This window comes from Giraffa tippelskirchi, chromosome 7, assembly GCF_054371585.1.
Source record: "Giraffa tippelskirchi isolate mGirTip1 chromosome 7, T2T-mGirTip1v1.2.pri, whole genome shotgun sequence".
NCBI lineage: Eukaryota > Metazoa > Chordata > Mammalia > Artiodactyla > Giraffidae > Giraffa > Giraffa tippelskirchi.
In genome coordinates, this window is record NC_137281.1 from 21,839,247 (window position 1) to 21,853,908 (window position 14,662).

At 47.4% G+C, this 14,662-nt stretch overlaps 1 protein-coding gene across 1 annotated transcript in view; it reads right to left on the minus strand.

The window, feature by feature from the left end:
* The window catches only part of HYDIN (HYDIN axonemal central pair apparatus protein), a 339,593-nt gene that overhangs the window by 70,368 nt on the left and 254,563 nt on the right, over positions 1-14,662 (minus strand). The window contains exons 43-51 of the mRNA XM_081512491.1: positions 13,914-14,097; positions 11,179-11,320; positions 9,181-9,343; positions 7,243-7,311; positions 6,673-7,146; positions 4,740-4,961; positions 2,452-2,672; positions 2,039-2,221; positions 1,083-1,202 (exon numbers count right to left, since the gene is read on the minus strand). Coding sequence (XP_081368617.1) covers positions 1,083-1,202; positions 2,039-2,221; positions 2,452-2,672; positions 4,740-4,961; positions 6,673-7,146; positions 7,243-7,311; positions 9,181-9,343; positions 11,179-11,320; positions 13,914-14,097 — 1,778 coding nt within the window. The remainder of the gene's footprint in view (positions 1-1,082; positions 1,203-2,038; positions 2,222-2,451; positions 2,673-4,739; positions 4,962-6,672; positions 7,147-7,242; positions 7,312-9,180; positions 9,344-11,178; positions 11,321-13,913; positions 14,098-14,662) is intronic.

Here is a 14,662-nt window from a genome sequence, read left to right on the forward strand (position 1 = left end):
GTTAGGGATGACCTCACATCATTCACTATGGAGAAAATGGTTGCACGGGAACCTCCTCACCATTCCAGCCAAATCCGTGACCCTGCCTCCACCTGAAGCCATCTCGCCTTCCTCCGATGTGATGATGGCCCCTCTTCCCGGCAAAGCCAGCATCTCCACCTCTCGTGTTGTTTCAGGAGCTGCACCACTCACCACCCTGACTTTCTCTGGAAACTGTAGCTTCCTCCTCCCTACTCCCCGCCCTGACATCTAAACATCGTAAGAACAAGAGTGAACGAACAGCCTTTCCCTGCATTCCAGGTCTCCCTTCTGTCCTCAGCTGCCTCCATCTCCCTCTACAGTCAAGCTTTTCCAAAGAACCATCTCCACACTCTGTCTCTATTCTCTCACCTCCCACTCACTCCTCAACTCACTTTACTTGGGTTTCATCCTCAGAAATCCCCTGAGAGGGTCCTATGACTTCCGTGTTGTTAAGCCCATGGACGCTAATGTCATCACCTTTCCACCCTCCCTGCCACAATCAACATGGATGGCCCCGCCCTCTTCTCATGGCTCCAGGACACCATGCTCTCCTGGTTTCCACCAGCAGCCCCTGCCCTCTTACCTCTTGTGAGTGCTGGAATTCTACAGGGCTTCATCCACAGTCCTTCTTGCCTTACTGTGTGCTCTCATTTAGGTGATCGCATCAGACCCGTGGCATTTTTTTTGTCTTGAAACAGACTCTCCTCTGAGAACCAAAACTGTATAGGCTATGCCCTGCTTTCTGTGGCTTCTAGCTGTATCTCTCAAGCATCTCAAACTGAACACATCCCCAAGTAAACTCTACATTCTACCCTTCCCCTACCCAAACTGAGTCTTCCTCCAGGCCACCCCATCTGGGAAAACAGCATCCTCAATCACTTGAGAGCTTAGCAGAAACTTGGGGCATGAGAACCCACTTCTCCTGATCTCTGGTGCAGGGCTACCTGAGGCAATGTCAGTAAGAGCTGGATCTACTATTAATACATAGGAACCCTGGCTTGTACTCTTCATGGGTCCAACCCAGGGGTCTGAAATCTGCTTTGAAATAATGGAACACTTACTTATCTCTTGATTTCCCACAAAGCAGTGGTCCGAAGTAAAACCTCTCCATGCTCACAATATACTTCTTAAAGACGACCTCATTTGCCTTCATGTCCATCTTCCGCTGAGGGAATACCACCCTGAAGACAGAGGAAGAAGAGGAGAGGAGAAGTGTCTGAACGCCTCCACATGATGTATACATGAACCCAACATTCCCTGTTCAGCAAAGGGTCCAGGAGTCTGGAGACAGAACAACTCTTAATTTGAGGACATTTCTGGAATGACTCTTAATTCGAGGACATTTATGGAATCAACCCTGAGGGAAGACAGTACAGTTTGAACCTGAGAAAAAATATCCCCAGTAGTGCCTTTAATAATGGGGCTGATGATGAAACTGAGCTGGACTTCCTGTTCTAGTGTGCCTAGCTAGAAAAACTCCTGAGAAACCCTAAGGAAATCTAGTTCTGGTGGATCTTAACCAGCTTCTGAGTTCCCTGTCCGATGTGGCCCCTTGGTGAGAATTGCAAAAACACTCTTCTCGGTGTATAAGCTATAAAAAGTCCCCAGGCTTGCTCAAGCCAGGGGCCTTTATGTGGTGCATAAGGGGCTCAGTGTTTGGTACTCAGAAAAAAAATCTGCCTGTGGAGATACACACATATACTGAGGTTACAGGATAAAAGTTCTATAGCAAATATAAAATCTGTTTATATTTGCTTAATAGTTAAGTAAACAAACTAACTTGCCACAAGAAGATATCCCCTTGCCCTTCATATCTGCTAGCATTCTATTTCAGCCACATGGTACCGTATCATTTCTGTGACTCAATCAATGTCCATGGCTCTGGAGCCCAGTACAAGAGGGTCTGGGATGCTGCCCCAGTTCCACATTTCTATTAAGACACACCTTGTTCAAAGTCCCATGGGGGAAAACAAAAATGTATCTGCCAATCTTTTCTTTAAGAACAAAATACACTTACTTTGGGTCTTGGCAAATGTATGGGTAAGTGCAGACACCTCGGCAGTAAAGCTGGTACTGGCGGTGAGTTCCAAGGATCTCAAAGTTAAATGTTTGGTCAAAGATCCCAAGATCGTTCGAAGAGAAGTGTATGCGCAGTGTCACCTCACCGTTGGCAGGCACGATCCACCGGAAGTGATTCAGCCTGAAAATGACCACACAGGCTTTTACTGTGAGGATGCTTCCTTTGGGCCAAGAGAAGACAGGATTGTTGCCTGGGAGAAGTCCGGTCCTGCTGTGGTTAGCCATGGCCGTCCTTGACCGCCACAGAGGTCCTTAAAAGTCAGGACAAGCTGGTTCCCATCTGAGGCTGTGACAGCCACACCCTCATCTGGAGCTTCGGCCTTCCCCTCCCTGGGTGGCTCCAAGGCCCACCTGGTGAATTTCTCCTGGGAATGCTGCCCAGATAAGTTGTTTTGCTCTACGTCCGACAGCTGAGCAACGGTTCCGGAAGCTCCTGCAGAAAGGCCCTTCCTGTTGGAGGCCATTCGACGTTTCTCCTTCTGAGTCTCACGCGGCTGATCTGTTTTTTCTTTCTCTTTTTCTTTCGTTTTCTGTTTGCTCCCTTTAGATGAGGTGATTTGCTCCTCCTGGGTCTTAATTGAAAATGAGCACAGGGTCTTAAACATTCATCCTACGACCACAGAAGCAGGAGACAGGAATGCCCATGACATTGCCTGCGGTTTGGGGTGACCTCGCTGCCTGCAGTCTGGGGTGACCTCACCAGGTTCAAGATGCTGGCAGGGCCCCGACTATGCCACTACTGTAGGAGAGAAGTGTGGAGAGGAGTCTAGGGCTTTCCCTGGTACCCCATTCCCTGAAGGGAGGCCAAAGTTCCAGAGAAAGCTTGAAGCTGGTCTGGAGTGTGTTCCCATACTGCATTTTGTTGTTGTGCTTCTTTAGTATTTTTTTTTAATTTAGATTTCTCATTCCTTCCCAATCACACTGATTTTTTTCATAGACCAAATCTGTATCATGACAGAATATTCCATAGTCTGAAAATCTTTTGACTGTTCTCAGAGTGTCACTTAAAACTTACTTATTTCCTGTATTTCATGTAAGCTGAAAAAAAGATTTAAAAATTTGATTAGATTCAGAGAGGATGCTGTGCACATCATACTCCGTCACAGTGGGAGACAGATGATGTCAGGCTGACTCACGATTACAGATGCAAATGGTGTCTGTGTGGCTGCAGTGGTGCTCGCAGATCTTGGCCAGAGCAAAGCAGACTTCCCTCTCTGCAGCCAGCCAGCCACCCGTGGGACGACGCTCTGGCTCAGAGCGAGTGTCCTGTTCTCCGAACAAACCAGCACTCTAGGAATCCCCTAGCACTCCTTAATCAAGTACATCATTGGGGATATCAGAACGGTGCCTTTCTAATTCTACCATTCTTTCTATAATTTCAGTTGTCATTCTCCTAGAAAGAAGAGCTTTCCTTCATGTACTGGAGATGAGCTTGAGTTCCTCCTAAAACTGTAAGTTAAAGAAAGCTAAACTCTTACCCCTTAAGGTTCAATTTTCAGAAAAGAGGTTGGTGTAATAGTCACTTCTGATGGTGGCAATATTTTCTTTTTTACCTTTTTATTGGACTCTGCCCAAGTAAGGCCTGCCCACCAGTGCTGAGACCTGATGTTGATTGTCTATTTACTTGCCAAACTGAAGTTTGGGGCTCTCTGTTACCTAATTGAGGTGTAAGCAGGGCCTATAGACAACTTTATTTGCTGCTGATTTTGTTTTTTGCTAACATGCATGGTTTATAGGAAGAAGGCCAGGAGGTGATTCAAATTTTGGCCCCCATACTCCTCTTTGGCCACCTGAGGTGAAGAACCAACTCATTGGAAAAGACCCTGATGCTGGGAAAGATTGAAGGCAGGAAGAGAAGGGGATGACAGAGGATGAGATGGTCGGATGGCACCATCAATGCTATGGACATGAGTTTGAGTAGGCTCTGGGAGTTGGTGATGGACAGGGAAGCCTGGCATGCTGCAGTCCATGGGGTCACAAAGAGTCGGACATGACTGAGCGACTGAACTGAACTACTCCTCTGGGAATAAAAAGCCCCTCTGTAATTTTTAATATCCATGCATTCTTCATATTACTAGTCAAATCTATTTTTCCTTTTTTATTTATTCCATTAATTGTATATGTAAAAATAAATTTTCTACTTTTACATGATTTCACTTTGATCACTTATCCTTTTAATCTAGGTGGAATTACTTTTACTGCACTGTGTCAGGCAAGGAGATAAAAAGCAACTTTATCCAAAATACCCAATCTTCCCCATATAATTTCTCAAGTCTTTTCTTTCTCTAATGGTGTATGTTTCCTTGTGTCTGTTGATTCTTGTATTCTTCTGCACTGTGTGAATCACCTTAGCTTCACAATACATTTCTGCTACCTTTTTAAAAGAGCTAGTTTTGCTTTTCTTTTTTGCAAATGGGCTTTAGAGCGAATCAAGAAGTGTCATTTTTAGTCTCTTCTTGGGGGCATAGGAAGAGTCAGACCCAGGGAAGGTGCAGCTTAGGGAGGCTCGGGTGGAATCCCAAGTGAGTGGAGGCAAACACCCCAGTGAGCTTGACATCAACCCTGGGCTCAATTTTTGGCCACGTGGAGGGCCCATGTGAAGTCTCGCCAAGGTCAGGAGGATAAGTTTCTCCCTTTACCTTTGAGGAGCCTGGGGTGGTTGAAAGCTCTGTTTCTGCTTCCACTTCTCTTTTCTCCTCCATCAGGGAGAGGTCTTCAGAGGGTGGAGTTACAAACACGAAATGCTTCAGGATTTCTGTCATGGCCAAAGGCTGTCGCTTCACAGGGTAGGAGATGATTGAGAATAAAGCAGGTGGTGGGATAGGTGGTCCAGAGGAACCTAGGCCCAAGATGTCTAGGATCTAAAGGAAAATATCAAGATTAATTTCTGGTGTAGAGGGTAGGCTAACCCTAACAGCCTCCCTGAAAGAGCACAGGATGGTGAGACCCTCCTTCCTTTCTCTCAACTTTCTCAGGAGACGCCCTGATATAGGCATGTGTCAGGGATGGTGTGTAAAGGGCCTCTGACACAGATCTGCAGGTCTTGCCAGACCCCACACCTCCAGACCCAGTGGGGGCTCTTGCTATGGATTTCAGGCTCCCTCTCTTATCATAACCTTTGTCACTTTATTATGATTGCTTGATGGTCTATCTCTGCAACTGGACTGTAAAGTTCATTAGGATTGGAACCAGGGTGATATAGCACATGGCATAGCACACAGCTGGGACTCAAACCTCTGTTTAAAGAGACCATCTCCTAATATTCTGATGTCTATAGTATAGAGCTGTTTCATTTATTTTCAGATCCCTGTTAATATTTTTTCTACCTTTAAGTGTTCTTTCTTTTCAAAGGTAAAAGAGAGTTAGGGCTAGAGCAGGTCATATACAGCAAAGAAAAAAAAAAGTGCATCAAAGTTCTGGGAATGGGGTGAAAGATGGGAATGAAGAGAGAAGTTAAAAAAGAAACTTGAGTCAACTTATTCCTGTAGCATTTCCCATTCTACTTTGATATATAATGAATGAGAGCCATCCAGAGCAGATGGCTTGAAAATCTGGTAGCAATTTTCTCCTCAGCTTGTAAAATCCTCAGAAAAAGGATGCTATCCCTTGATTAACTGTTGTCATCACAACCATGAGGCCACCTGAGTGGACCAAACAGGCTATCAGCTCAAGCAAGTAACTATCTTCATGTAATCCTGTGTTGCTAATTCTCTGGGTCAGAAAGTTGAAGACACTTCCTGACTAACATGTAGCTAGAGTTAACTCCCAGGATTCAGAATATCTGTGAGGAAAGGGATGAATAATTTGCATCCCCTATTTAATTAACAGAGGCAGGAAGTTCTTTCAGCAAGTCTAACTTATGGTTCCTCTCAGGATCCGCTCTCCACTTTTACAGTTGCATCTTGTTTCTGATAAATACTAAACTAAACCAGTGGGTAGACTGCAGCCCCCTGTTCAAATCTGGCTTGCTTCCTGCTTTTGTAAATCAAGGTGTATCTGAACAGAGTCATGTCCAGTCATATCCATTGTTGGGGGTGGGGGTTCGGGACAGAGACTGTATGACCTGTAACCTCAAATATTTGTTTTTGGTGTTTCACCAAAAAAGGTTGTCCCGGGATGAAAGGTTATAATAACCATCCCCTCCAAATCACTGCCAAAGGGGTTTCTGAATATGATGCTTTTGTTTCTAGGAACAAGAAGCTGTCTGGTTGTATAATTTCTGTCATGGTGGGAAGCTTATGGGAAAGAATTTTAGAATAGTTGAGCCATTTGCATCACCCCCTAAGTATACCTGCCTTGCCAACCCATAACACAGTATTGTCAATACTAAAATTTACTTTGTGAGTGGCTTTTTATAAGGCTAGATGGAATAGTTTAGATTTGTGGAAATTCCTATGTATATTTCATCACATAGAAAAAGGTCCTTTTAGCCATTTTCGTTTTATATACAAAGGGACATCACAGATGAATGGAATTAAGGGGATCTGGATTTTGTGTTGAAAACGCATTTACCAGGACTAGCTCTGTAGGCTACCTGACCGGTACATCTCTGTCTTGGAGGAGAGTCTGTACCTGTTCCCCTTTAGGAAGCCTCTCATTTTCCAGGGCCTGCTTCCAGCTCGAGCCTTCGGAGTCAGGCGTCTGGATGTTTATGAACGGCACACCCAGATCCTTCTTCCCTTCGTGGTCCTCCTCCTCGCCCTCGCCTCCGTCGCTGCGCTCCTCCTGCGCGCGGAGCTTCTCCAGCCGCTCCCTCTCGGCCCTCTCCCGCTCCAGGCGCTCCCTCTCGGCTCTCTCCTTCTCCGCGCGCTCCCGCTCCCGGTCCTTGCGGCCTCGGCGTCCGCCAGAGGGAACCTGGCGCTGGTCGGTCCCGTCCTCGTGGCTCGTGTCCTCAGCGCCGATGTGATGCAGCAGAACTCCCTGCTTCCGGTCCCAGTACGTGAGGATGTTCTGGATGTCCTTCAGGGTCAGCTCGAAGGTCTTAAACTTCTGGGCCATGTTCTTGTCAGTGTCCTTCGGGAGGTCCCCCTCGCTGTCTTCTTGCTCCTGGACAAGAGGAAACCAAAGCGTGTTGATACCTGACACAACTTTTAAGAGGAGGTTCCTCTTCTGCTTATTCCATTCTTCCTTCTCCACAGCTACCTGCTCTCTGCTGGACACTTTTCTTTCTACTGCGTCGATCTTCACCTCTAGTTTGGAAAAAGTAAGAATCTAGAAGGCAAAAACACATAAAACATTCTTAAAACAGTTCTTTCAGGGAGAGCAAATTGCAAAAGAAGGAGAAAGAGGGCGTTCTACTTTGTAAGATGGCCTCATAGGATTCCAGCCCCTCATATACACACCAGGGCTGTGCCTATGGATTGTGTGGGGGCCTTTCTCAGAAAATTCACTCTGTGGTCCTTCCTTGTCATAGAGTTGGCTGGGGCCGGGCATTATGCATAGCAGCTGTAATGTTCACTCCTGGTTGAGAGCTGCTGCTCTGAAGGATCAACAGGAAAAGATGCTCAAGACAAGCCTTTCCTCTGAAGAGGCCACTGAGTTTAGTGGTCCAAACCTGGTCTCACAATTGTTAGCTGTGTGACCATGGGTGAGCAATCCACATCTCTGGCCCATCTGTATCGTGTTGACAGTAATATTAATAACTACCCCAAAGGACCACTGAAGATTAAATGCGTGAGTACATGTAAAAAGCTTAGAACAGTGTCTGTCACAGAGCAAAAGGTCTCGTGTGCCAAGTTATTAAAATTATACAGATTATGTATACAGATTCATCAGTGCTGCTGGGGACAGACAGGGTTTCAGAATCTGGCTACACTCCAGCCTCTTAAACAAACCTGTATTTTATCTAATGAGCCTTGCAGAGAGAAACCAACCTTATTCTTTTTCTTACTGCTTTGTGGGTTCTGATTTTCTCCCTTCCTGATGAAACCCTCCAGGAGGCTTCACAGGTTTGGGGTCGTTCTTTGATGACATACAGTCCAGTTCAGCCCAGTGACATTCTTCTCTTGCCTAAGCTCAGATGTGGAGCCATGAGAGGCCCAGGCTGGCTATCCCCTCTCTGCACTGCATCAGCTGCCCCCCGACATGTCCGTCTCTACAGCCTGCAGAGAGCTGACACAACAGTACTGACAACACTGTCTCCTGGAGTGGGCGGATCGCCTTATTTGTGTGGGGGAGGGGAGGGCTGTGTGCCTGCTGTATGTTCCCATCCACAGAGTTCTGTCTGGATATCTTGTTCCAAATGGAAGTGGACTGAGTGTGGAAGCAGGGCCTGCTGAGGGGAGGACTCGCACTTGGAAGGTTGCAGCAGCCTGTTTCTTATCCTTGTTCTGGTGCCCAAGTTTTGAGTGCCCAGATCTGCTCCTTCCTGAGCTCTACCTGATGGGGACTCCTGGACACTGATTCCTCTGCTCTTCCATCTGCCTCCTGGGACCAGTCTGGGAGACTGGCTTTAGTTTTACCCTCAGAACTCTCGGGGCTGGAGTGGCCACTGTGCACCCCAGCTAGCCACATCCCTCAGCCACTAGCACCGCCCTGGACGTTGCTCTGGCCAGGCTGCACCAAGCCTGGGCACTGTGTATCACAGTGGGCAGAGACATGACAGGCAGACTGATAATCACAAGGACAGCTTATGCTCGAGCATCTCCCTTGACTGCGGTCAAGGATCAGCTCCTGGTTGAACACACTGACTTGGTGGCTCACTGGAAATAGCTCTTCACCACCAGTCTATTTAACACCATCCAGGGGGCTGCAGGATACAGCAGAAGGAGCCAGATCTGTGCACACACACAACTGTTACAGCTCATCCTGTTAAATTCTGGATGGGGTTCATATCTCTGAACCTCTGAGGGAGGACAGGATGTAACAGGACAGGATTATGGGAAGCACAAGAAAGCACGGGACACACAGTCAGTGCTCAGAAAATGCTGATCCCTCTCCTTCTGCCTTTTGCTCCACCACAGAGTCTACAAAGTCCTAGGTCAGCTTTCTGGAGGGGAAATGTGCTGGGCTGATATGCTAGCTGTGGTGGTGGACCACTCTGCACCTGCCTGCCCCTGAGGGGCGAGGGAGGGTTGCTACCTGCCGGCTTGGTATCTGGGATTTCTTCATGGGCGGCTCCTCCTTTACGGGTGCCTGCTTTGGCTTTTTAGTCTTCCGTTTTAGCTCATCTTCTTCCTTCTGTCGCTCAAGTTCCTGCTGTAGCTTCTTTTCCTGCATCTCCTTTGCCAGTCTCTCCAGCTCCCTTCATTAAGTCAGGCAGAGAAAACAAGAGTTCAGAGGGCCCTGCCTGAGCCCCTCCCCTGCTGAGATCGCCTGGTGGGGGAACATGGCGCAGAGCTTTCTTGAGCATAAAAACAAGGAAAGAACAAAAGAAAGCTGGATATTATAGGAAGGAAGGAAGATGGAAGGGAAGAGAAGAAAAGGAAAGAAAGGAGGAAAGGATGGCTCACATCTACCTTTGAATCGTCATTTAGTAAAACTGATAACTGAAGCTCAACTAAGAGGAATTCTCAACTGATCTTTAATTCTATTTCAATCTCCTTTCACAGGAGAGTGAGGCAAGGGCTGTGAATAAGCTGGATGTTATCACCCTTAAAAAACAACTTTCAAAGATTGTTCTGGTATTGGTACAGATGAGGCCCAGCTTTCTACACTCATGTCTGAGGTTTAGACAAGAAGAAATGATGTTTTTCACAGCGGTCCCCACTGTGGCCCACTTGGAGCCATGGTGTTAAAGCTGAAGGCCACGTTCCTCTCCTTCTCTCTCTTTCTTTCCTTTCCAGCTATGGATTCAGCCGTGTCTGCCCTGCTGCTAACGGCAGAGACGGCACCAAGCCTGGGCACCATGTATAAACAAAGAGTGGAGGGGATGGCATTTCTGAAGATACGGAATCCATTTGTTTTCATCTCTGGGAATCCCTAGTTGTTCCTGGCTGCTGTGGCTCTCTGCTCACTGAAGCTGACTCATCATTACTTCATCACTTCGTGTGTGCGTGTGTTACAAACAAGTCACTGCTGAGCTCTGAGAATCAGATTTGCATTTTCTAAGTCCACTGTGAGATGAATGCCTGAAAGTAAATGACCTGAATGAGAAAAAAAAGAAGTGATTCTTTTGGAATCCCAAAGCTGGGATTCCTGAGGCCCAGACATGTTTACAGTAGACCATGCAGGAGATGTGGGTATATATATATATACTGATACTGTAGAGGACATAAAAGCTCTTTCTGGGCTAATGAGAGGAGTCTGGAAGCAGGGGGAGAGGAGAAAAGGGGATTAAATTATAGGTAGCATCTTGCCCCCCAACCAGTGTTTGGAATCCCAGGGAGGGGTAGGCAGTAGACCCCCCCCTCCCTCCCTTGGCATGTCTGAAGATTTGAGGACAGGACACTGCCCACCTGTATCTGAGAGAGCATGAAATCGTGGGCCATGTCTCATGGGTGGTATGGAGGGGATTCAGTCAGTCCTGTGTGGTCCCCAGGGATGGGCACAGAAGGTAGCTGAGAGCACTGGCCTGGGAGCCTGCCCAGGGTCTCTGGTGAACTGCCCAGGCTGAGGAGCAAGTGGGAGTGGCAGTCAGACCTCAGGGGATGGACAGCACCATCAAAGGCCAAGACACTGGCCAGAAATGGCTAAATTATGAAGGGCAACCGCCATGCCCACATCACAAGAGTGGCCCCCGGGTCACCATCTGTGGACACCTGAGCACAGAGGCTGATGCGCCGCAGCTCTCAGGGGAGCCAGCAGGAGCCAGGACAGTGCAGGGGCCAGAAGCCCCTCCTCTTTTTACACCACAGCCTCTCTCCCTGGGTCCCACATGTCCTCCAGAAAGAAGGAAGGACAGGAGAAGAGAGACCTGGGAAGGCTGCAGCAAACAGCACCCCGGTTGTGCAAGATACCTGTTTCTGCTCTCAGCAAGTCATCCTCCCGGGCCTCCTGTGGCCGTTGCTGCCCCCTCCCTGGGGCCATTGCTGCCTCCTCCCTGGCCCTGATGACCCTGGTCTCCAGGATGGGCCGTGTGCCTGACAGAAACTGCTGCCAATGGCAGTACTTCCCTTCTGACCAGCCCCGGACACTGACCTCCTCTTCCTCTCCCGCAGGGCTTGCTGAACCTCTCGGTTGAACGATATTTTCTCCTCCTCTGTCAAGGCATCATATTCTTCCTCATCCATGTTTTGGAGACGCTCCTTCTCTCTCTTCTGCGCTTCCCTGCGTTTGTGCTCTGTGGGGAACAAACAGGAAGGTGGGAAAAACTCACCCACCACCTTTGGCTGCGGGGACCCCAGTGGTTTAGCTCTTGCCTAAGCAGGCTGTGGTGCGTGTGTGACAGGGAGAGGCGGTGGGTTACCACAGGTGGCCTGCCTAATCTCTGGTGGGCTTTCCTGCACTCAGTTCCCACACTGGTTTCCATCTTTGGTAGGCTGAACAGAGGCCCCAAAGATGTCCACGTGCTAATGCCCAGAACCTGTGAATACGTCACCTTACATGGCAGAAAGAACTTTGCAAATGTAATTAAATTAAGGATCTTGAGTTGGGGTGATTACCCTGGATTATCTGAGTGGGCCCAATATAATCACAGAGGCAGAGGCAGGCAGGAGGGTCAGGGTCAGAGAAGAAGAGGGGACAACGAGGCAGAGGTCAGAGAGTTGCGAGGGAGGAACCACGAGCCGAGGAATGCAGGGGGCCTCTAGGAGCCAGGCAAGGCGAGGAAGATTCTCCCCTAGAGCCTCCAGAGGAACATAGCTCTGCCGACACCTCAATTTTAGGACTTCTGACTCCCAGAACTGTCAGAGAACAAATCTGTGGTGAGTCATCAAGTTTGAAGCAGTGTATTACAGGAGTAATAGGAAAGTAATATACCACCCACTGACTTACCCCCTACTAACACAAGCCACCAAAGTGTTCAGGTGACAGAACTGTCAACTTCCACACCCTGCAGATTCCAGGTCCTGAAGTGTGGTTCACACTCGGCACGAAGGCTCTGACTGCTTCTGCACATGTTGCAGTCACCACATTCTTGCCTGATGCTTTCCTAGGTTTGAGCTTTGGGCTCAGAGATCTACATCTTGAGTTCTTAGTCTCTAACACTTACCAGAGGATAGTAACAGATCAGAATAATAATTCTTCCTTCACAGGGCTGTTGTGAGGATCAAGTAAGCAATCATGTAAGGCACCTAGCCCAGCGCCTGGCACATTCATAAATGTTCAATAACAACTAGATTCTAATATAATAATATTGTATGCTACCTCAGGACTTTTTAAAATGATTAAGGGAATAGGAACCTATATCACAACTTTGAAAACTACAGGTAATTGAGCAAATGAAAAGAGATACTTTCTTTCAAAAGTTGATTGTTGAGGGGAAATGAGTTTTCTGGAAACTAGGAATCTGGAGGTTGAAATATTGCTGAGAGATGCCTGGTCAATCTTCCTAATTTTTCTCTGGATGAGAATAAAAGGAAGCAGTCTTTGAGTTTTGCTTTGATCCCTGGGTTGGGAAGATCCTCTGGAGAAGGGAAAGGCTACCCATTCCAGTATTCTGTCCTAGAGAATTCCATGGACTGCACAGTCCATGGGGTCGCAAAGAGTCAGATACAACTGAGCGACTTTCAGTTCACTATGAACTAAGAGAGCTCAGTGTTTGTAAATATTTCCTTAAAAGGAAAAGCATTATGATTGGTACAGACTGTTCTGGAAGACAGAGGCAAGGCTGAGTGAGGAAGGGCAGTGATATGACTGGAGCTGAGGCTGAAGCGGGACTCTGCCTCTGAGGGGTAGCACCACCCTCTCCCTTGGGGGCCAAGATCTGCCGGGTCTGCTTCTGTCTAAATTTGGAACTTAAGCTAACATTACTTTCTTTGTGTATATGTGTATGTACTTTTCAATCATTGAAAATTTTTGCCAGGTCACTGGAATGACAAACAAGCAAAGAATTCAGAGTTACACAGATCTTACTAATATGCTCTGTGATCTTACACAAAACTTTTGATATCTGTGAGCCTCATTTTCCACATCTGTAGAATGGGGGCAATAATCTTTGTGAGGACTAAATGACCCAAAGTGTCCTTTAAAGACATTTTAAGTGTACACAGTCTGCTGCAGTCCCTGGTACACAATAGGCTAAAATGTAGAAACTGTTTCCTAAAGTTACAAGCTTTACTCTGGTCTTACAGGAAATTCACAGTGGGCTTAAACAAAACCGACAAGCTAATGAATGGGTCACCTGAGTAAGGATGGGACCTGTGATGTGGTCCTCTCAGTCAGTGCTCAGTTGCTCAGTCATGTCTGACTTTTTGCAGCTACATGGACTGTGGCCAGCTAGGCTCCTCGCTCCATAGGATTTTTCAGGCAAGAATACTGGAGTGGGTTGCCATCCAGGAGACTGTCCCAACCCAGTGACTGAACCTCTGTTTCCTGTATCTTCTGCATTGGCAGGTGGATTCTTTACCACTGAGCCACCTGGAAGCCCTGTGATACCCTCAGGTAGGCTGTAGTTACAGGGAAGATGAAGGGATGTACTGTGATGTTGGGGGAAAGAGGAAGGTGCCTGTGGTGAGAAGAGCTGGGTTCCATCTTTCCTTCTATAATCTCTCAACAGGTCACTTGTGTCTCAATTTCCTCACATGCAAAGTAGAAATAAGAACTCCCAGCCACCCTCCAGGGCAGAGGTGGGGCGCCAATGAGATGGCAAATGTAGTTGCACATAAGCCTAATGGGTGCTCACGGCAGGGAAGGACTGTAAAAAGCCTAGAGCTCTGTTTAAAGGAAAGACCTGTAGGGCTTGGGAAGGACAGCCCAGGAGGGTATGGCCTTACCTTCTTGCTCATTTTTTGCTTTCTCCCGGGCCTTCATGGCTGCGTAATCCTGGGCCATGTTGATGACATAGATGTGCTCCCGATTGCCGATGGCCTTCAGCAGGCACAGGAGAGCAACAGCTGCATTCCGAGCAAAGAGTGTCTCCAGGCTGTCAAACACCACTCCTCGGTAGCAGTCACTCAGCTGAAACCAGAGCACAAGCAGTTACTGTGGCCACAAGATCATCTATTCTCCAAGAAGAAAGCTACTTGTTCTTTAGCTGCTGTTTTTTACAGGTGCTGCCATTGGTTCTGCAGACCCAGAACCATTGGTTCTGGGTCCAGATGAAAGTTCCACTGCTTTCCCACCTGCTAGATTCAAGGGGCTGTAATTAAACAAGGGAGAAGAATAAAAATGCTTCAGCAGTCATGAAAGATCTTTGCCATACATATCTGCAGAGTAAAGGATTTATTCTGTCTCTGTAGAAATCAAGAAAACAAATAATATTAAGGTGAGAGTCTGGGAAGATCCATGAAATACAGGGAAGGGAGATGTGTATGAAAGGTGTCCCCCTGCAGCAAAGGCAGCGGTAGCAGATGGGCCATTTTTATCTTAGTGGTTTTCCTGCCTTGGAGCGTAATGATTTTGATAACAATAACTACTGTAGAACAGCCCTTGGCTGTGCTGCAGTGTTACTTAAAGTGTAGTGCACAGACTGGCCACCATGGGCTAGAGACTGATTACTACCACTTTCTGATGAGACAAGAAT